General features: G+C 35.8%; 2 protein-coding genes across 2 annotated transcripts; one reads left to right on the top strand and one right to left on the bottom strand.

The window, feature by feature from the left end:
• Positions 1–3,716: 3,716 nt before the first annotated feature.
• On the bottom strand, positions 3,717–9,573 carry LOC133868496 (uncharacterized). Its single transcript, XM_062305405.1, has 10 exons — positions 9,251–9,573; positions 9,022–9,113; positions 8,698–8,805; positions 8,063–8,145; positions 7,625–7,758; positions 6,123–6,172; positions 5,912–6,004; positions 4,548–4,639; positions 4,255–4,361; positions 3,717–4,101 (listed from the first exon to the last, which is right to left on the bottom strand). The coding sequence occupies exons 1-10, from the start codon at positions 9,461–9,463 to the stop codon at positions 4,060–4,062; spliced, it is 1,014 nt and encodes a 337-aa protein (XP_062161389.1). The 5' UTR covers positions 9,464–9,573; the 3' UTR covers positions 3,717–4,059.
• Positions 9,574–16,207: 6,634 nt separating this feature from the next.
• Positions 16,208–21,670, top strand: LOC133868486 (probable methyltransferase PMT2). Its single transcript, XM_062305393.1, has 7 exons — positions 16,208–16,594; positions 17,705–18,359; positions 18,494–18,704; positions 18,894–19,188; positions 19,488–19,877; positions 20,234–20,311; positions 21,149–21,670. The coding sequence occupies exons 2-7, from the start codon at positions 17,712–17,714 to the stop codon at positions 21,375–21,377; spliced, it is 1,851 nt and encodes a 616-aa protein (XP_062161377.1). The 5' UTR covers positions 16,208–16,594; positions 17,705–17,711; the 3' UTR covers positions 21,378–21,670.
• Positions 21,671–24,060: the final 2,390 nt, after the last annotated feature.

The raw sequence follows: 24,060 nt of genomic DNA, 5'->3' as shown, positions 1-24,060 counted from the left end.
GTAAGAATCAGCATGCGAATTCATTGCAACAAAAAGACATAAAGAAAATAATTGTAAGAATGGCGAGCAAAGACAATCCCAATCACAAAAATCCCTAAAATCCAATGCAGATTAGAAGTTCAACAACAAAATAATGACAAATTCAGATCAACAAAATCCCCCAAATCACTTTAACAACATTTCAGAAGTGAAACAAAATCCCCAAACCTAAAAGATTGAGATTAGAAGCAAATCCTAAGAATAGCTCGTCAATCTCCCTCTCCCGTGGCAGACTGGTCCAATCTAGTAGGTCTCCGATAAAAGAGGAACAGGGAAACCAAAGAAGCCAACTTCTTTTATCTCTGGTGCCAGGAAAAGATATTGGTTTGAGCCTAGAGCCGGGGGGTCTCAATGAAGTGCAGAAGCTTCACCGATCTCGAACAGAAAGATCGGTCTGAAAGGAAAAAACAAAGTCGAGAAAGGCAAAAAGGGAAAGGCAAAAATGGTCGATGGATGTCTGAGCAAGAGGGCGGTGGCTGAGATATGTTATGGACTTTGGGTTGCTAAAAGAAAATGCTGAAAGGAAAAGAATAGATGAAGCGATGAAAGCCCGGGTAAATGGTGGAAGCATCTAGATTCTAGAAGGCACGTGGTACTCGATTTTTTGTTTAAAACTGGGTATATCTTTTGTTTTTTAAATTTTGATATATATTTTTAATATTTAATTATTTATATATAAGATATATCCAGTTACCCGGTTTCTCGATTATAACCGAGTTTTTGAAAAGGGTAAAACAGGTAATTGGCTCCGGGTAGCCGATTACTAGTTATTTATAACCGAGTACCAAATCGGTTTTTCGGTTTCCCAATTACCTGTTGGTACCCGGTTACGGGTTCTCGACCGATTATAACCAGTCGGATTTACACCCCTAAATAATGTATTTAGGATTTCTCATCATATTTACAATATTTTCCTCGCATAGTTGACCTCGTTGACTTTATAAATAGGATTGTGTAACACATTAGTTTGACGTACTAACATTTAATACAACATGCAGGAGATGATGGCGATGCTAATGCCAACCGACTTTGCTGAATCGTCAAGCATAACACAAGGAACGGTACACTGGAGACATGACGATGCGTACACCCAGGCGCTCGGCAATAAGCCGGAGTACGCCGGAAGAGTTCGGCAGGTTGGGCCAAATATTTGGCCTGTGCGGGGGTCTATACGCTCATACCATACACTATCACAGCCACATTCACAAAATCAAGGGCATGCCGTCTTTCCGTAAGAAATGTTTGCTTCTGAGATTGAGAGAGCACTCGAGGTTGAGCGAGCACGACACGCTTCTGAGATGGAGAGAGCACTCAAGGCTGAGCGGGCACGACAAGCTTCTGAGATCGAGAGAGTACTTGAGGGTGAGCGGGCACGACACAAGTTACAAATGGATGAGGTGTTGGCAGCACAATCTCATATTATGTCCCGTTTTAGCCAAATGGAGTCATTGTGGTGCCAATCAGTATCCGTGCCCAGAGTCTCTAATGATAACGCAATGCCAGACAAAAATTCCGTACATCATGTGAATGTATCATCTGTTGATAGCAGATCAGGTAATAATTAATGGATTTTTTTTTTGGTGGTATGATGACGTTGACGTTTGTTTAAATTCACACGTTGAATGCTTAGGATTTGATATGATTCAATAATATTGTTTGCTAACTATAGTTATTTTATCATTCGCAGATCCTATGGAAAATGATGTGCAGTTACCCGATTATGAAAATCTTGCTGACGATTAATATTGGGTAACATTTAGGTTTATTTTAATTGGAAAATATGTACTTGCCTTTTTTGTTCCGGTTTTGTTATCAATCTATAACAAAGATTGATTGTATATTTTGTTTGTTGAAACCTTTGTTTTGATTGTTATGAATTTATGACATATGTTTATTGAAACTTTTGGAATGACTTTTTGGTATCAATTTAGGACAAAGATTGATTGTATATTTTGTTTGTTGTAAGTTTTAGTTTGATTGTTATGAATATATATATATATATATATATATATATATATATATATATGTTTAGTGAAACTTTTGGAATGATTTTTTTGTAGTTGTGATTGTTGATTATTGATAAAAATTCAAATTATTGCAATTGTGTTGATCATGAATTGATAGAGTTGTAGTAGATCAATACAGAATTTTGGATTGTAAAGAAAATGATTGCAGAATTTGTTTTTTTTTTTTTTTAAAAAAAAAAATGCCTTAATTAGTGGCGTGTCAGGCAAGCACGCTACTATATATAATAATGGCATGTCTTCCTGGCACGCCATAAATTTGTGGCGTGTCAGTCAATGGCACGCCACAAAATGAGAATTATTGACCCCTTGATTAGTGGCCTTTTGGAAAGGCCACTAATCACACGTTACTGATGTTTAATGGCGTTTTAGGTAACCAGAAAGGCCAATAAATGTTAGTCACAAATCACTTCAATTTTTGTAGTGTACTCAAGTCAGTAAGCTCAAAACAAAGCCATAGTGAGCATTAGTACGTTAAACGTAAGCCTCAAAGTCCAAATTACTCTCTCGTTACTATTATTTTTCATAGAAAAATTCTCAATCGTCTTATCCAGTAAATCCTCACAAATCATAAACTTTCAATCTCAAACTTCCTCCTCTATAAAGAAGCTAGACAAATATCATTTGACCACCATTGATAAAATCATCTTTGGACCTAACAACGATTTATTGAGACTAAATATGAATTTATATCTCAATCATCTTATCCAGTAAATCCTCACAAATCATAAACTTTCAATCTCAACTTCCTCCTCTATAAAGAAGCTAGACAAATATCATTTGACCACCATTGATAAAATCATCTTTGGACCTAACAACGATTTATTGAGACTAAATATGAATTTATATATATAAATTTTTTTTAAAAAAAGAGACCAAATATGAATTGAATCCCATAATGGCAAGCCTTACAAAAACAGAAGCGATTTCCTCTGCCCTCTTCTTTTTGGGTAGGGGAATATTGTAGAGGATCTCCATCCAACAATTTCTGACACATGAGCATAAAAGATTGGGTAATTTTATTTTTATTTTTTTTCTTCCTATCAAATGAATTAGTTTATTTTATAACTAGGTCGATTCCCTTTAATTGCCTCCCGCATATATCACATTTATTGAGCTCATCTCTGGAGGCACTTCACATGCTGCGACATGCCGTGGTCAATTGTTACAGCACATCGCTAGTATATGCCTTCGATATGACTTCACGTTCATGGGCTTATCTGCTTATTGTACTGCAATTTGACTTCAATTGTTACAGCACATCGATCGCTGGAAGGTTTTACCTACTTCAAGAGTCGGAAACAATTCCATCGAATCTGCGCTTGATCAATATTAGGGATTTCTAAGCATCCCATTTGCAAAGTTTCTCAACATGTCGCCTGATTCCTATAGCATAGCACTGAGCCACTATCATCAACTACTTTCGCCGACTGAGCTCGGGTCAATGCTTTCTGATCTTGGCTGGTTGAGGAACAGACTTGATTGGATAATAACTAACACGTTTAATTAATACAATACAGATCTATTAATAATAATGTGGCATCCAAATCAGATAGCTTCCATTGGAAGGACGCTGCGCTAATTACATGAACCCTAAATTCGGACACTGATTAGAAAGACCAAAAGCTACGTGTTTGGTATAAAGTTATCAGCTTGAGAAATAAATAAACATAAACCCATTAATATTATGAAGTAATACATGATGAAATAAGTTAATGATAAGTCAACTTGCACAATTCTGCTAAAAATATCAATGTTTATGTTGTTCCTCTTAGCCCCATGGCTGAGAATTGACTAACCAATTTTTTGCATTTATTCACTTGCATCAGTTGTTTTCCTACTCTTAATCACATGTACATCAAAGAACAAAGAAAACAAAAGGATGTGGGGGGAAGCAGGGGAGGTGGGGTTCGGGTTGCGAAAACCTGTATGGTCCCATAGTAGATAAGCCTATAGTGCAGCCTGCACAAGCTCTGGTTTTCAATAAAAACCCCTATCAGGTTGCTTGCAGCAATTCCTTGATGTCATAACCTTGAAGCTGCACCCAGAGGAGAAGTTTTAGCGCTTGAGACAAAACTATTTAGACACATGATACATCTATGCTTGGCTGTCCTTGTGCTGCATAGTAAGAGAATAACAGTGGACAGGGGCATGTTAAGCAAACTTATATACCACATAACAAAACATTTACCTGAAGAACGGTAAGAAGCAATATAACTCCTGAGTTCCAAAAACCATGTATTGTGATGGGTGTTAGAAGATTACGGGTTTGGGCATATGAAAATCCCAAAGTAGTCCCTGCAGGGATCACAAGGTACTGTTGGTTTCTTCAAAGTAGATGGACAAATTTGATGTCTATTTGAGAGCAATAAGTTCGATATTCCAAAACCTTTTGTACTTCACAATGTGATCAAGGAAACTTAAAAACATGGTGATCTCAAACACATTCATCGTTTGAATGTATATACAGGGTAAACATGATACCTAGCACAAACAGCTGGGGAAACTCTCCAGGAGTTAGATGTGCAAGTGCAAATACAGCTGCACTTATAATGACAGCTACTGGTGTAGGTACCCTGCAGAAGTAATAACGGAAGCGTGGAAACAAACAGATGAGCATTTAAAAGTTGGTAGGGAACAAACTCAAGTAATTCTCCGAACAACAATCAAAACCAATATCATCCTAAACGCATATGGACACAAGGCTTTGTAGATGAGATAAAAGGAACAATTATAGATATGGGAAAGACGGATAAAGTATTTTATATGGAAAAAGGGGATGGAAGAAAGTGCAGAAAATGCATGAGAACAGTATTAACTAGACAACCCAATCTAACAACAGTCAAGTTTATTCCAATGTGGGATTTATCTCATAAATTTTTTATTTCATTTTACTTTATGGAGGCCACGCCTGCAGTTGTCTGCAGCATGTCCTTCCTCAGTCTTGATCCACATTCCTAGTTCTTGTAGTATCTTCAACTGGGACAACATCACACCAAATTACTTCACCCTTTAATCTTCATTAAACAGAACACGACTATCTCAACCTTCTTTCATCTTGTTCTCAATGAGTACAGCTTCTTTCAAATGCAACTAAATAGGTTCTATCTGTCTTGTGTCAGCACTTATCCATCTCATACGTGTTCCACTGTTCTCATACTACGAGTTCCATGAAAGTGAAATGTTCCATAAAAGATTGCATTCAGGGCCCTATATTTTTTCCAAAAGATGTTTCCCCTCTTTATTGATGCATATGCTGACCACATAATTCCAGAGCACTTTCTCCACTTCCTCCATTGCTCTTTTTATCAAATTTCAGCTTATTCACAATTGCTAAGAACTGTGTCATGTATTTTTTTATTTTTTTTTTGCTTTAAATGGTTATCCTTTTTTTAATAGTTAGTTTATATATGCACTCAATTGGTTTTGAATCCACAACATCACCCTCTCCAGTTTTTATGAGAAAGGAGATGCTATTTGCGCTAGAGTTTATTCGCAAGAACTGTCTTATATGTCAACAACTTCTGTTGTAAGAAAAATCTCCAAATTATAGTAAAAAATAAAGCCTGGCTCAAGGCTTCACCAGCTCAGTTTAAACCTGCAAACCACGGGGACTAAGAAATGATTGACATTAAACAGCAAGAAAAATTTCTACATTCTTCAACGTCAGAGTTTGTTGGTAAATGTCATATATGATTCTGGGAGCAACTGACAAAGAAACAATCAATGGTGCTAGGCATAGAGTAAACTGTAAGCTTACAAACACTAAGTTTTGATTTTTTATTTTTCTTCGTATCATGCAACATTAAAATGGAAACTGAATATTTAGGAACAAAAAGAACTATTACCACTTAGTTAGGGACACCATAAAAAAACCCCGAAACACAGTCTCCTCAAGAAGTGGAGCAAAGACACCAGTGATCCCCAGCAAACAAGCAGTGCTACAAATAAATATGACCAATTAAACTGATCAGTCCTCAACTCCTGATGACGGCAAGTCTAACAGTTTGGCATGGATGCAGCCAGAACATCCACAACTATAAAGTTTTCTTTAGATACCTGATACTTGAAGATCCAATTAGTGGAAGCAAGCGAACTAGAGCATCAGTCTGAAACAAAGTTACAGAAATTACATAGAGATCCCCATAGAACCGTATAAGCTAAAATATCCATTTATATCTCAGAATATCACCAGAGTAACTACTCTAGTAGTTTTTTCAGTATATGTAGTGGTTGTACAGGATAGAATCTAATCCCCCAAAACATAATGATTCTCTTCAAAGAAATGACAAGAGGTAGCTCATTCAGGCAGCACATAATTATGGAAATGTGAACAATATTTCATAAAAGGATTTATTGCAAAATTTGATGAATGGCTCCAAGAAAAAGCCCATATTGATAATAGTTATGATACAGGAATGGAGTATGCTAGGTTTATTTGAGTGTTGGCAAATCCCAGTGTCAACGCACGGGTTATTTGGGTTTTATTTAATTGTTGTTGTGTTAGGGTTGAGTCTAGTTCAAAAGAAGGTTCAAGAATTCATGTTTATGAAAACTCACAAGACCCTCGCTTGAATTCTGCTCAAGCAAACAAGTTTGAAGTTCAAACAAAAAGTTTGCTCGATCCCTTGCAAGATTGACGCTCAAGCGAACAAGGACCCAAGCTCTAACAAAAATTTCGCTCGATTTCTCACACGACAGTTGCTCAAGCAAACCAATTTAAATGTTCAAACAGAAACTCTTCTCAACCCTTGCTCGAGCGAGTTTGCGGCAAATGTTGCTTTCTTTGCACAATTCCCCATATTTAACCCAATGTTTTACGTTACCTATATAAGCCCTGCTTTGCACGATTTTCTATGAGAGAGAGTGCGGCTGCTCTATAACCATAGAGAGAGTTCTAAACTCCCTGAGCCTAAACTAAAATACTAAAACCTCTCCCTAATAGTTCTTTCAAACCACATAAACCTTTAGCCTCTACCAGTTTGGAAGAGTACCACCAGTGAGCTCATTGGTGTGCCAGAGTTCTGTTGCAGCGAGTAAATTTGTTCATGGAGGAGATTCCGTAGAAGAAAGCCAGAGTTCTAGAACCGTTGTGGCGGGAGGCAAACGGGTCGTTTGCTGAGATTGCAAGCCTTTGTCTAGATTGCAAAAGTTTTGTAAGTATAGGTTGGTTGTAACAACTGCTCTTCTATAGGGGAATCTCTTTTGGGGTTGGCTAGCCTCGGAGTGATTTTTCTTTTGAATACTTCTTCAAAAGTTTCCACTTCGTTGCAAAAATCTATGTTATTTGTGTTTTATTTCGTTTGGATTGTGGTGATTTTACCTGTGGTAATTAGATTATTAAAATTGCAATTATTGGTTGTATACACCTATTCAACCCCCTCTAGGTGTTAGTTCGGGGTCTATTACATTTTTCAGAGTAGATGTTAGTCCTTGATATCTGGACCTACTGAATTTGTAAAATAGCTCACTAAATACACGGAAAAACAAAAGGGTTAGTTCCTCTGCACCCAAAGAATGAAAGAAAGAAACTAAAAGCAAGTTCCAGATCAGTTCCTAACCTCTCTTTGTGGACTCTCACCACTGAAAAAGGACAAGGCAACTCCCGTCAATGCAATGGCTGACAGAGCACCAACAAGACCAATCCCTGCCCACAAGAGCCACCCTTTCTGTAGACTGAAAGGTTCCCTCCAATCTGAAACAATATTATTTCAACAGATCGAGCATAGGGATCCAAAATCTATAGATAAGCTATTAACAAACCATATAGCTCCCAAGAATGAATCTGACCATCGAAATTGATTATCTCATCATTGAGACTTACGATTGAGTTAGGTATAAACATCACTATATCATGACAATTTTAATTTACTTAATGGATATGCTGCCCAGTTTAGCAAGGCAACATTTTAGGGGGTGAATGCCAATCAACAAAAAGAAAGTATAAAACCTGTAAGCTTGTTATGAGAGAGAAATAGTAAGTCTGAAAAGACTGATACCATAACGAAAAACATCTTCAGGAAGTGGTTGAAAACTGTTAGCCACGACATACAGAATTCCAAGTATAAATGCGGTAGTAATGCTGCCAAAACAACAAGCAAAAAAGTCAGACCAATTTTGAGCTTCTAAATCCCACATTGTATCTCCAGAAATGATGATCGGGAAAATTACAAACAAATGTAACTGTCTACTGCACTTATGGGATGGCATGAAAAAAATTTAGTAAGTATTGTAAGTTTTATAAATCCCATCTGAAACTGGGTGACTTTACAGTTCCCAAATAAGATGTCTACGAAGCCTAAGAAGACCAACAGTAAGAGCATAGCGATTAAATCCATCGCATCCAAGTGATATCTAGAAAGTAAAAAAATTTCCAAAAGAAAAAAAATCGAACAGATAATTCTAAATATAGACAATGTCTTACATTCTGCAGCGAAATACACAGTTTTCAACACAATTAGGTTTGTCGGGAAACATTTCAGCTTTCAGAACATGAATGTCAAATTTACGTGTTTCGACCCAAATACAAAGATCGGTTCCCAAATGGGCTGGCATAGTTTGACAACTTGCAAAAATAGCTCCTTAAGCAGAATCAAACAATGAGTAAATACTAAAAGGACATGGTGACTAATACCCCTGATCCAAGAACAGTATCTCTGCCTTCTCGTCTGAACTAAGCTCCTGAATGCGAAGTCCTAGATACGGTATAGCCGCTGCCTCTACCAACCCTGTCAAAACAAAACTGCCTGGGACAAAATCATTAATTTCACTCCACAACTCAAAAACCAAGAAACATCTTGGACTATATATATATGCGTACTTATCTAAAACATTCTTTAATTAAGACCCCATAAGATAGTTTGTTACTCTGTTTCACAAATTTCATAGCGCATAACAACATTTCGTCATGGAAAAACAAACACCTTATTCATCAAAAAATAAAAGAAAAAACAAACACCTTAATCCGCAAGCAAGCGAAGTCAATGAAACCGTTTGCCATTCCCATGGCACGTCCCACTGCTTCAAAATTCGCCACTCCAATCCAGTTTTCTGAAATACAATTCGCGTACAGAAATTTGTTTAGGTTTCCTTTGAGACTTATCTACACGTAACGAATTCATTTCAACTCTCTCTTTTTGCTTAAATAGATAGCTAGTCTTTCGGACTTCGGAGCTTGAGAAGCGTACCTTTTCCTGAAGCTCGGCTTTAGATTTTTCGCCGTCATTGAAAAAGCAAACTGAGCGCAGCGCTCTCCTGGAAATGGACTGGCGGCGCGGCGAGAACCGGCGGAGAGAAAGGGCACGGCACGCTGAGGTTTTCGACGAATACGGTTTGGGTGAAGCGGGGAAATGATAGCACAAAGAAGATTGAGATAGCGATGAAAGTAGCATCGTTACCATTGTTTATTCAATTTTTAGCATAAAAAATCTTCAGTTGCTATGGTTGAGACTTCAGAGCAGAGCGAGCGCTTGCTCGGTAGGATAAGGCTGCAACTGCAAGTAGAGCTCAAGACTCTAATACTCCGTTTGTTTCGGTGTAAAATGATTTCTGGAAAACGATTTCGGCATTTTTCAATATTTGGTAGGAACGAAAATAATGGTCAACGAAAATCATTTTCGATTTGACCGTAAAAGCTTTTTTAATTTTCGGAAAACGATTTACGATTTTTAAAACCGTAAATCGTTTTCCGAAATGAAACTCTTCGTCCTTACATGCATGTTTGATATCCGATCGTCAGAATTTAACAATTATCGGTCGGCGTCGGAGTCCGACAACATCCGGTCGTTGGAATCCAGTCGGCGCCGGAGTCCGAGAACATCCGGTTGCCGGAATCCTGCCGACGCCGGAATCAGGTCACCGGAATTGTACCGGCGCGGGAATCCGGCCACGGGATGACCCAAATTCCGGCCGGAATTTACCGGTTTCCAGCCAAGCCAGTCGGATCTGGCCAAAACGGCCGGGATCCGGCCAGATCTGGACGGACCCGGCTATTGATCCAGAATGCCATTTTGGCCGGATCCGGTCAAACTTTTCTCCGGAATCCGACGATGGCGACCGGACGTTGCCGGATTCCGGCGACATTTGCCAAACTCTGATTTTTACATTTCGTAATTTTTTCGTGCGAACCAAACACCGAAAAATATTTTCAAGAAAATCATTTTTTCTGAAAATAATTTCGTCGAAATCATTTTACGTCAAAACAAACGAAGCATAAAAGGAAAATTATAGATATAGTTTTAAATCTTTTACTTTTAAAATCACAAATTTTGTAATTTTTCTATGTTAAGATAGCTTCGTGTTTGCCTATTGAATTTTGATCGCGACATAGATATAATATTAATTAAGTCAATTGTAATATTATTATTTAATTTAACGAGTCATATTATTTAACCCTAACTCACTAAATTTATATCAGAATCGCATGACGTGTAAAAAATTGTTAACCATAAATGTCGCGTGTTAAATTCAGGCACTGTCAAGTTAGGAGGATAAAATTATATAGGTTAACCCTAATTCGACCCGTTTAATAAAACGAGTCTAATTACTCAACTTTAACCCACTATTTCGTATTGGGTTCATGTCAACTTCACGGGTCATATAAAAAATTGTCAATCCTACTATTAACTGTGTATGTATTAGCCTTGCGTTGAAATGCTCAAGATACTATATTTTTATTATAATATTCATAAAATTGATGTGACAATTCTTAATTGGTAAAATAATTAAAACAGTAATATTATTTAATAAATTGTTATACAACTTTTATATAATTAGTATAATGGTGACAATTGATAGTGAAAATCAACTATATATATATATATATAAGTGTTAATTCAATGATTGATTTGCAATGACGCATCATCAGGTTATATAGTAGCCATATATCTATTTTACTAAATAGTGTTACACTTCAAGGTTGTTATATTAGTTTGTAGAAAAAAATTTAGGGAAAAATGCAATCAGTGCTTATTGTTTACTTGATTTACAATTATCTCTATGTGGTATCAAAATTAACTCAAAGGTCATTGGGGTATGCCAAAAAAACAAATCATTACCTACAGTCAAATTTCATAACAAACTTATCGGATTTTGTTAGTGCCCCATGTCAACGCCAATAAAAATAAGACACATATCACTCATTAATATATATATATATAAAAAAAAAATTAAAGAAATGAAAAAAAAAGAAAAAAAAAAGACTCTTTTTAAAAAAAAAACAAAAATGAAAAAAATGATAGGAGGTGGCTCGTCAGCCACCCCAGAGCCACCACCAGCTCATGGGGGTGGCAGCGCACCACCATCAACTTCCTCTGGGGTGGCCTTTGGGCCACCCTAGCCACCCCAAGGGTGGCTGGTGGGCCAACCCAGCGCCCCCTCCCTTCATTTTTCTCTTTTTTTTTTTAAAAAAAATAATAATAATTTTTTAAGTTTTAAGTTTTATACTTTTTATATTTATATTTTTTTTATTATGAGTGACACGTGTTGTTATTTTATTGTCGTTGATAGTGACGAAGGAAGGATGGGCCATGCCCCCCCCCCCAATTTATGGTAATATATCTTATAGGTTGAAAAAAAAAATCTAAAAAAACATTATTTTCAAGCCATCATTCCCTTTTTAACAAATTATCTTGGCCCTACCCAATAAAATTTTTGGCCCAATTAATCATAAAAAAAAAAAAAGCCATATGGCCAAACTACAATCCCACGTGACCACAAGCAAAAAAAAAAAATATTAAAGACCTGGACATGAAAATTTCTAAAAATATTATAGGCCTAAACAAAATTTTAAAAAACCTCTTCGTCTAATCTAACCTCATCATTGTGCTTCCGCTTCCTCATCGTCACCTTCTTTTGCCTTTTCCTTTTGTATAATCCGGACGAAGAAATTGAAGAGTCTAGAGAACTAAAAGATAAAAGAGTCTTAAGAGTTTAGAGAAGAGAATCAAGAGAGTCGGAGGAAATATAAAATAAGAGAAATAAAGAGATACTTTCTTTTGCATTTTCCTTTTTATAATCCAGAATAAGAGTCTAGAGAAGAGTGTGTCCTGAAAAAAGAGTCTAGAAAAGATCAAGAGTTAGATAAAATATTAAATATAATAATGTTTAAAGTTAAATGGTATTTGAAATTTGAAAAAGTTTTAACCCTTTAAAAAAAATATATATATGAAAGTAAAATCATTGTCAATTTATCATATTATGATTTGTGAGTAGGTGTTGTCAATTGTCTCTTTAAATCCTGATATTTGTAAACGATGGTTTGGAAGTTTGATGTTGGAAAAGTGGTCAAAGTAGAGTTAATAGATTAATTAAAAAAGAAAAAATGGATAAGAATTAGAACTATTAAATAGCTTAAACTTGATTTTCGGGATTCAAAAAAACTAAGGGTTCTATTTTGATAGGTGTTTTGGCTAAAATTTAATGTATTATGAAACACTTATTTTGTATATTTTCTTTTGTTTATTTATTTTTATTTTTTTGTCAAAACTAAATTGATGCTAATTTCATTTTTATATATTTATTTAATCTTTAATCTTAATATATTTCTTATTTACTACTTTGACCCCTACTCCTATTCTAATATATTTGCAATTCATGTCTTGGAGGCTTGGTCGTTGTCCAAAATAATTTATGGCTCCGTCCTTGGTCGATGATGTGACAAATTAACGGAATCTGTTAAGTTTTTTTTACAGAATTTGATTGTAAAGAGTGATTTATTTTTTTAGCATACTTTAAAAATATTTGAGTTTATTTTAATATCACAATAAGCTAATTATAAATCAAATAAACCAAGTGAACTGATCCTACATTTTTGAGGCAAGATTAAGAGTTGACAGACCAGCATGGTGCATGAATATGATTACTCTTCCTTCTACCCTGAAAAGGTTGGAATCCAAATTTATCTTATGAAGTTTAAAAAAAAACAACTTCACCATCCAACCTGGCTGGGTGATAGTCGGGGGAGAGGGGGGAAATATCCTATATATGAAATTTCCAAGGGGGGGGGGGGGAAATATCCTATATACGAAATTTTCAAAAGTGAGATGTCATATTAGTACATGGTGCTCATAAAAGAGTCCTTCTACACATGCACTCCTCATCCCCCCTTATCACCCCTTTATAACAAAAATCAATTTTTTTTAAGAAAAAGAGGGTGACCAGGAGGGGATGAAAGACTCATCTCTAGCATTTCCCCTCAGAAAAATCATGCCACGGTAGAGGAGCCATAATGGGCCTTATCTGAGCCCAAGACCCATTTAAAGGATCCAAAAGTCAATGATGCTAAGAGCAGACCTTTTCTCGTTGGCTCAATTAGATGGTCCAATGCACGTATATATGTGCCTTATCTCAATGGCTCAATTATATGGCCCAACTTCCCTTATTATTCAGATCTTCCTGCAATTTCTTTGTAGTTTATTTGTTTCAATTCTTTCTTTTTCTTTTTGAAGCAAATATCAATCTTTATTAAAAATTCATTACTCAGCTAGGGGCAACTTCCTCCTTAGTTACAATACCACAAATATAATTTGAAGTTTATTCAATTCAAATTCTATATATCACACATAAAATAGTTTATCTAACTGTAACATGAACGGCTGAATTCATATTTTGTTTGACATGTTCAATGCTCCAAAATCGCAAATAGCACAACCCCAATTTTATTTTGCCAACTATATGTTTAATTTCACTCTAATTATTACCAGTGTATAATGCTGTCAGATCTTTGGCTACGACGAATTTTAATATGAAATTTTTAGTAGTGCTACGTACATTCAGAACAATTCTCTCATTATCTCAAACAACACTACCCATCCCAATAATTAATGTTGAGAAGTCACTCAAACCAGTATTTTGCACCATACTTTCCATTTAAATTAATGTTGAGAAGCTTGATCCGATCTAACTCCGGCAAACTAGAAGTCTAGATCCATGGGGTAAAAGAAAGAAAAGCTTAGAGGAATAAAGTTCAGTAAACAATATAAATGATTATATTCGAAACAACGTTAAAAAATTCAATACAATGGGGCCCCGCCTTTACCCTCCAAAGTCGCTTGATATTTAATGACGAGTTGATGCTTGTGTAGGGCAGTAGGGGCCACATATTGAATCCTTGATCGGGTTGATCCAACTCCATCATGAATATTTAAATGAAGCTAAACATATTCTTTTTAGTAAACCCACCATGATCTTGCCGTCTGGTCCGCACAGGGTCTTCTTTTTGTTTTCCTTTATATTGCCACATTGATTGGCCCATGACCCGTCCAATTTCATCATTATTGAGATCGAGAAGCCATCTAAATATCTTACTGGAAGTTTTTTTTTTATTTTTTCAGAGAATATCTCGACGGAGTTGGATGCCGTTTTGTAGATTGATCTACCAAATTGTCGGCTACTCGATCGAGAAAATTACGTATACAGATCAGATGGTCAAAACTTATATGGTTAAAAATAGAAAAAAAGTGTGTTTGAAACAATTATTTATTTACGTTTTAAATTACAAAAAATCATTTCCATTGATGTTCATCACACGAAAACAAATCAGTAAACCATATGGTATGTCCTACTTCACTGCAGGGACGGACATTCATCCAAAATAATTGGTGGGTCAGACAAACGATGGTTGTTGGCAAGTTAACGTCATGGATTAGAGAGTAGACAAACACCTTTGGTGCACTTCAACCTACCAACACACGTCGACGCCCTATCTTGGATCCATTCACTGCAGTACTGTCTAATGAGCCCATGGTTCTGATCACAGCGGCATGGGAGTGGGACCCTTACCAATTACCCCTCGTTTACCGGGCCATGGTTTGTGATCTTCCCCCTTCAATTGCGCGTGGGTCCCGCCGAACCCAGCTGGGTTGCAGTTGTGCAATACTGACTGCAACACGCCCAGCTGCACCCTTTAGGAAAAGCGGAGCTCGATTAACAATTTTTTTTTTTTTTTTTTTTTTTTTTTTTTTTTTTTTTTAATTTCCAAGCAAATAGACACTAAAATTATGTTTTATGCAAATAAGTATTAAGTTAATAAATAACTTATAACATATATCATTTTCATTAAATCATGTTTACGTCAGACTTTTATGTATGAGTATATATAGTTTACTATTAGACATTTGACATTCTTTTAGTATGGATTGTTTTGCTTGGGCACTTGACATTTTCAATACGGATTGTCTTGCTTGAATGTGTAGTAGACAGAATTGTCGTGATTGAGCAGTGTCTATCAAACTCTTCTCTTAACACAATTATCAAAGTGATATTATTGTTTGTTGTTATGGGCATTTATCACATGTCCTCCTACAACGCATCTGTCAAGTTTGGGACTGTCCGTCGGTGACTTTCATGAGAAAAGGGGTTAACCTATCAACACTAATCCTTGTTGGCCGACGGACACATCCCATCTTGAGGGTAATTGGCTTTATTGGGCCGAATGAGCTTTTAGCAAATGGTATTGGAGAACAAAAATCTCATATGTGATTCGTAAACAAATATTTTGGTACTCAAAATAAGTTATAAGTGATTTTCGGTTAACATTGGCGCATCCAAAGTGCAACTCATTTTAAAACTATAAAATAAATAGTAATTCAAAAGTTGGTTAAGTGTATCGTTAATATTACAAGATAATTATGAGATAAAAATATTATATATAGCATTATTTTATAATAAATATTAGTTTGATTGAAACTGCATATTTTGATCTAGAATAAATGATAGGAATTTTTGTCTGGATTTTGGAACATGTTTAAAATTTAATTTTTGATTTTGCAAATATAATTGAGTTTGTTTGTTAACATAGTTAGAACAACTTTTTCCAATTCTCTGTCCCCCTCACTACTTTTTCCTTTATTTTTCTTTCTCTTTTATATGTCTATTTTGTTCCCTATCTCTTGAAAAGACTGATTTCTCATTTATACAATAACCTTCTTAATCTTATAACTTAATTTTCTAACTTTTCAATTTATTTAAATACGATTAAACAGTAATTATTTAATCTATTTACTCGCTTGGTTAATCCATAGAAAAAACAATGAACAGAATATTTTAAAACGACGTGCCGTCGACGCGGTGCATCCCGTTAGCCAAAGCTTAAAGCCTTATTTCCGCATAGCTATCCCAACAGCCAACAGAGATTCTGGCCCGGTAGTGTCTAATTTGATCCTTTCTATTTTATCATTTTATTAATATCTTCTACAAAAAAAAAAAAAAAAAATTAGTCCACAGAGAGAGAGAGGGAGATCGATTGCTTCCAAGTTAACGATCGCACTGAAACAAAAAGACGCGGTTCTCTGAGACTACAATCGAACACGCACAGAGTCCTTTCTGTGGAACTTTGATTGCGAAGCTTAGGGTTCGCAGAGATTTATCAACACGTCCCACCATCATTGGATCCCCCACTATCTCAGTCACTTCGGCTTTCATCATTGATTGTTGCTCAGGGAAAAAAAAAGCGGCGAGATTTTCTTTTCCTTTTTCGTCTTTGATAGGCCTGCGAGATCTTCCGCTGCCTTTTGCGCCTTTTCGTGCCATTGGTAAGAGATCTCCATGTTTTTAATGCATCATTATTGTTTTCCATTGTAGATCTATCTCCTACTAGTTTGTTATGGTAGTGGGATACACAAGCTTATTAGTTGCGAGAGTTTCCCTCTTTCTTTCTTTTTTGGTTAATTATGTAAATTTTGCTCGTTTTGGCTGCTGAGTGAACTGAATAAAGTTTTGAAGAACTGGTAAAGTGAAGCTAACTGAGGACTCGTAGTTGAATTAAGCTGTGTGGAGTAGAGAGTTTTGGTGTTTTTATTTTATTTTTTTCATTTTTGGTATCTCAATTTATGGATAGAGGTTTGAGATTCAAAGTTTGAAAACGGAGCTTCCTTGGTTCAAAATATTGATACTTGATTTTTGAGCCAAAAGGAAACTAGGAAGGAGTTATTATCTTAGCTCAAACTTCGATTACAACTCTCTTTCGTATATCAGCAACTCCACAATTGTTACTGAGGGATTTTCCTCCTTCTTTTTTTCTTTTTTTCTTTTTCTTTTCCTGATAATAAAATTAATGGCCCTATTTTGTTTTTCTTTTCTTTTTTTTTTTCCCTCGAAGTAGACCTTTTTTTATTGGTATGTTACACATGCGCCCGATGGATCTTGAACCCACAATCTTATCAAGAATGAATGGAGGAAGTGCCATTTGAGCGGTAGATTTAAAGTTAGCCTTTTATTTCACGTACATTTGTGTTTTTGGGATACTTCCTTTACCAGAAGATTAGGGATGACTGGACATGGTTTATTTTCTTCTCTGAGATTTCAGTGGTTTCAAGGTTATCGCTGATAATTTTCTGATTAAATTGACAGTTACTTATTATTTTTGGATAAATTACTTACAAAAAAAAAAATGGATACATTGGTGTTGAAATAAATAGTTCTAATTTCATGGTCCACGTGTAGTGCTTTTGGTTATAATTATTGTTGAATACAAGACATGCAATGCGGATTTTGTGGTTCTCTAATATGGGTCTCTGATATGTGGAAGACATAAGCATATTTGCCTTCCTGCATGTGTATGGTTTTGCTGTTCTGATTAGCATTCAACTTTGTGGGGGCTCTTCATTTTATATGGTACTAAAGCAATGTGTGCACTTTTTCAGGTGCTATATGGCAACGAAAACAAATTCAGCTGATGGCAGGACTAGGAGCTCTATACAAATTTTTATCGTAGTTGGTTTGTGCTGTTTTTTCTATATACTGGGTGCATGGCAGAGAAGTGGTTTTGGGAAGGGGGATGGTATAGCTATGCAAATCACTAAAGGTGGGGCAGACTGCAATATAGTCCCAAATTTAAATTTTGAGACTCATCATGGTGGTGAAGCTGGGACTATTGATGAATCCGAGTCAAAACCCAAAATTTTCAAACCATGCCATCCTCGTTACATTGATTACACTCCCTGCCAAGATCAGAGACGTGCCATGACTTTCCCACGGGAAAATATGATTTATCGAGAGAGACATTGTCCTCCTGAGGAACAGAAGTTACATTGCCTAATCCCAGCACCCAAGGGATATGTGACTCCATTCCCCTGGCCAAAGAGTCGAGACTATGTACCTTTTGCAAATGCACCATATAAGAGCTTGACAGTTGAGAAGGCAGTTCAAAACTGGATTCAGTATGAGGGAAATGTATTCAGGTTCCCTGGTGGAGGAACACAGTTTCCTCAAGGGGCAGATAAATATATTGATCAGCTTGCCTCTGTAATACCATTTGACAATGGAACGGTTAGAACTGCACTGGACACTGGTTGTGGGGTATGTTAAGTTATCAATTTTTCTCACTTTTTGTTACCCATTATATCACTCTTCTCTGTTTTCTGGGAGGCAGATCAACGTTTCTGTTTATCTGTGTGATTTCTAAGATTCCATCAATGATTTATTTTGCTCAGGTTGCCAGTTGGGGGGCATACCTTCTAAGTAGAAATGTTATTGCCATGTCATTTGCACCAAGAGACTCGCATGAAGCACAGGTTCAATTTGCTCTTGAAAGGGGTGTGCCTGCTGTTATTGGTGTTTTGGGTACCATCAAGCTACCATATCCATCTAGGGCCTTTGACATGGCTCACTGTTCTCGTTGCTTAATTCCATGGGGAGCAAATGGTGAGGATTATATACTGTGATAGTATGTCTGCGCATGGAGCATTAAGATTTTATTAGAAAGGACATGAAGTTTTGCCATTTTGTCTTCCATTTTTCCCCGCGTCTTGTCATATATGGCACCTTTATATTGTACCAAAGTTGTGATAGCAGCAGTCTGTGAAATTGTATCTTTTATTTTTCTCTTTGCAGACGGAATATATCTGATGGAAGTTGATCGAGTTCTTAGACCTGGTGGTTACTGGGTCCTTTCGGGTCCTCCAATCAATTGGAAGAATAACTACAAAGCATGGCAACGTCCCAAGGAGGAACTTCAGGAGGAACAAAGAAAGATAGAAGAGATTGCCAAACTACTTTGCTGGGAGAAGAAGTATGAAAAGGGAGAAATTGCCATTTGGAGAAAGAGATTAAACGCTGATTCATGTCGTGGACGAAAAGATGATTCACGGGCTACTTTTTGCAAATCTGTTGAAGTAGATGATGTGTGGTATGCATGCATTTAGAAAGCAAAAAGTTGCAATTTATCTCAGTTATATCAATACGTCACATCATATTTCTGCAAAAAAAAATTGACAGTATCCAGATTTCGATATCACCCAAACTAATGGCCTCTGGATTATTAACCTAGCAATATCATTAAGTTGCTGAAAATTATTAACTTTGAACTTTTGCTTTAGTGGCTTGGTCATTCTGAAATTCAACAGAATCTTAAACCTGAGCCATGCTGAATGTTGTTGACATATATTACATTGTTGTCTGAAGTTCTCTTCCTTTGGTAATTACTAGGTATAAGAAAATGGAGGCATGCATAACTCCATATCCTGACGTCAGTAGTCCAGATGAAGTTGCTGGTGGGGAAGTGAAGGTGTTTCCAGAAAGGCTTTATTCTGTTCCTCCTAGAATTGCTAGTGGGTCGGTTCCTGGAGTGTCTGTTGAGACATACCAAGAGGACAACAGTAAATGGAAGAAGCATGTAAATGCTTATAAGAAAATCAATAAACTTATTGACTCAGGAAGGTACCGCAACATAATGGATATGAACGCCGGTTTGGGAAGTTTTGCTGCAGCGCTTGCATCTTCCAAATTGTGGATCATGAATGTTGTGCCCACTATAGCTGAGAAAAATACGCTGGGTGTCATATATGATCGAGGATTGATTGGCATCTATCATGACTGGTACAACTTTCTCAACTTCCTGGTCATGTTTTATCATTTCAGCTGCAAAGCATCAGTATTTAGCCTATTTACTAGTTTTGTAGGAGATGTATTTACTTCTCATTCAAGTATCTTTATTTTCATTCTAAAGTAGATAGCTTTTAGAGTACTCACTAGAAAATGTTTAGTTTCTTGTGGAGATCTATTTTGCTACTTGTTCATATTGGCCCCTCTTGTATTGGGTTCTTACTTATATGTGCCTAATATTGCAGAGTTGGACCAACCGCAGCTTTTATGGATTTTATTTAATTTCTTTCCTTCATTTTTTAACTGTTTAATAATAGTTACTTCTTCTTTTAATCATCTTTCTGGTTCAGGTGTGAAGCTTTCTCCACATACCCAAGGACATATGACCTTATTCATGCCCATGGTGTTTTCAGTTTGTACAAGGACAAGTAAGTATTACTTCACGTACTTGTACATTCAAATCCTAAATTCAAGTCTTTTGAGCTCTTTTGAAGTGTGTCATTCCCAGCCTTTATTATATAAGAAGGATGTAATCCACTTACTCATTAATAGCCAGAGCAGTGTATATTGATAAAAGCTTATGCTTAGATTCCAAATCAGAATAATTCAGCGTCATCTTCTCAAGTGATTTCAGGTCATGAGTAAACAACTAAATTTTCTGTTATGTGGCCTTAGATTTTTGGCTTTCAATGTGCTGTTGAGCCATAAGGAGGACTCTTCAAGCCTGGTTCAGTTGAACTTTGGCTGAGCTTAATGACATCTTGAACTTAATGAGCTGAAGTGGAGCCATTACGTAATTGGTTTAGGCTCGTTGAGCCTTTGAGCTGGGGTTTTAATTGGTGAACTCCTATTCGAGTTTTTGGGTGAGCTGAAGTTCAGTGACTGTCTCGCAGCTTTAAGCTTAAAATTGCCCTACCTAAAGCTTTCCCAGTTTCAAAGAGTCTCTTAATTGGTTCGAAGCTTGAGCCACTTCCTAGCAGCTTTGTGCTTAGTGCAGCCTATGGGAACATTATCATCTAATGCTGATCTTCGGCTGATTTTATTAAAAGAATCCAATTATGATGAATTATCCTGCTTGGTTTTAGGCACCTTATAAATTTCTTAGATGATTTCCACTTTGCTACACACAGACGAGTCATACTTGCTATTAGAAGAATCAACTATTTTTGTTTCAGATTCAGTTTCTTAATTTAGACATACATTATTATTATTATTTTTCCCTGCACTTCTTTAACTTATATGTACTGACTGCTAAACGAATACAGATGCAATGCGGAGGACATTCTCCTGGAGATGGACAGGATTTTGCGACCTGAAGGAGCAGTCATATTCCGTGATGAGGTTGACGTGTTAATCAAGGTGAAGAAAATAGTCGGAGGGATGAGGTGGGATACTAAAATGGTTGATCATGAAGATGGTCCCCTTGTTCCCGAGAAGATATTGGTTGCTGTGAAGCAGTATTGGGTTGCAGATAACTCCACATCCACGCAGTGAGTTCTAAAGACGGAAAGTGGAACCTTGCATGGCATGGTTTATTATGCTGGCAATGCTCTTTGTTATACAAGTCCTGACCCAAATTTGTTGATCTTAGAATGAGCACTTTTGCTGTACGAGTCCTTCAGCATAGGGCCGGGAGAAGGGATACAGGGTTTCATGTTTTAGTTTTACTAACCTAAACTTGTCCCAATGTTTCTTTTGTAGTAATTTGTAACAGACAAGCTACAAAGCTATATGCTTGTAAGGTTTATGGCGTTCATTTTTTGGCATCCATTAATTATTTTGTAGTACGATGTTATAGTCAGAAGGACATGCATATAATTCCATTCTCGATGCATTGTCAACATTTCAAATGCCTTTTTTGCTGCGAGTCCAGTGTCCCGTTGTAGTATGTTTTCTTTTTCTTTTTCTTCCCTGGCCAGACGTTTTCCTGCCCTAACCAAGATAACCTTGGGCTTGGGGTGTTCTGCTGCCTGAGAAAGCCTATGCTCGCCTATCTATTAGATCTGTGAAATCAAAATGGTCAAAATGGAGACGGAGACGAACTTGATCTGTTTGACAGAACTAGTAACACTCAAACACGACGAACGACAGCCAATGGTTTCACTTACTAAAACCGGCCAGTACAATAAACTAATAGAGTACCTATGGCAACTTAGCAATTTGGTAAATTTCGCCCACTGTCAATGTGGGTGTGGCATGTGTTTGAGCCTAATAGCCACTGGTTAACAAAACACAATGAGATCATCTAGAAGAAGAAGAAGAAAATTAGAATTACAAGAGAAAGAGGATTTAACGAATATTGAGTCTCTTCCAAGCTTTATGTCCCAATTTAGGAGTGCATTTGAAAAAAAAATTAAAAATTAAAAATAAAAATTGGCTGTTTGAAAACATAGAAAAATTCACGTTTTCACACTGTAGACAAGATAGTGCATTTTTTAAAACGCTCGATTTTAAAGGTCGAACCATGTTTGATAGACAAATAACAATATTCTTTTACAAATTTTACCAATCGCTTAATTACATTTTTAAAAATTACATTTTCATTCATCCACATTTTGAAATTACTATTTTCATTAATAAACTGCGTGTTTTAAACTGTTAAGCCAAACGGACACTTAGTCTATGTAATATGTATCATTTGGACTTTGGCATTCTTTGCTTACAAAGAAGAGAAATAAAGAAATGAAAGAAAGTTGGGGCACGATGAGAGAAAATTTAAAAGAAATGAATGAGACGAACTGTCAAAGAAGGAAGAAAGCTCTGAAGAACGGTAATGAACAAATGAAAAAGCTTAAAAACGTGTAGCGTTTTGAGAGACCATTGTATATTATATTTTTAGGGAGCCAAACAGATCATCCTATGGAATCATTTACCATTTCATCATATCATATATCATACATGTATATAATAGAGGAATCACTAAGAATATTACATAACATTCAGACAAGTGGCATTTTAAAATGCTTCCAAGTGTTCATTTTAAGTTAAACGGTGAGTTTAAGTTTGTGTTACAATGTGATAGTAAACTCAATCCGATCCTATTTGCATGCTAAATAAAAACTGAATTCATTTTTTTTCTCTAAAAAAAAACTGAACCCTATTTTGGTGTTAAACATGCGGTAGCCAACTCCTTATGCATCAGTTATTTTTTCCAACAAACTAACTAAAACTAAAACGTAGTATTTTATAATAACTGTAACTGTTTACTGCACTCTCAAAATCACAATCCTTTACAAAATCAATCTCTATACAAAATTTAAAACTATCTACTGCCCCTTGGAGTTCGTCTTCAAATCCGATCAACTAAAAGGTTCTCTCTCTGTAGATTTGTGGGGATCATATATATTTTATTAGAGTGTATATATATATTATTTACGATTATATGATTCTATGTTTTTTTTTTTAATCTGTGTTTTGTTGTGTTCCTGCGAATGGTGTTCTGCTTTTCTTTGCAGTATTTAATATTATGCATCAACTTTTCCACCTATTTTAATATATGTCTGTGTGTTTAATTACAGAGTTTTTGCATAGCGATGATTTATGAATTGTTTAAAACTTAGGTGTTGTATTATTATTAATTTATAATTATCACTCTCATTATTCAAAAACTATAAGCAAGAGGCTTACAGAATTCTTCAACTCTTCACTCTGCTGTATTAAACGTAAGAATTCATTTCTAGATTTTATTTCCTTGGTAAGAAAATAGAGGTTAATCAATGCCTTTATGCAATATATGATTAGTATTTTCTAGTTTTTTGTTTTCCTTATTTTTTTACTTCTAATTTATATATTATTTTTTCTTTCGTAAATTTTACAATAAATTTAGTAAAATTATGGTGAGAGAGAAAGATTTACATTGTTGTGTTTTGCACAAGGTATAACGATTTGTTTGATTTACATTGTTATTTATTAATTTCTTAAATCCTTTTTTTGGAACGTGTAATACACATTGTTTATGTACTTAATTGATGGACGGCATTGCTTTCAATGTTTCATTAGAACTGGAAAAATTATACATAAAATACAATTATTTTTTGTTATATTAGTATGTTTGATTCTTTGTTTTTTGTCTTTATTTTTTGTCAAAATAAATAATGTTCTTACTTTTTTATTCTCTCATATAAGTGATTTTTGATTTAGCCTATAGCAAAAATTTGGGGTACACATACACTCCAAA

This window comes from Alnus glutinosa, chromosome 1 (genome assembly GCF_958979055.1).
Source record: "Alnus glutinosa chromosome 1, dhAlnGlut1.1, whole genome shotgun sequence".
NCBI lineage: Eukaryota > Viridiplantae > Streptophyta > Magnoliopsida > Fagales > Betulaceae > Alnus > Alnus glutinosa.
Note: the sequence above shows the minus strand (reverse complement) of the source record. Positions and strands in the feature narration are given on the sequence as shown.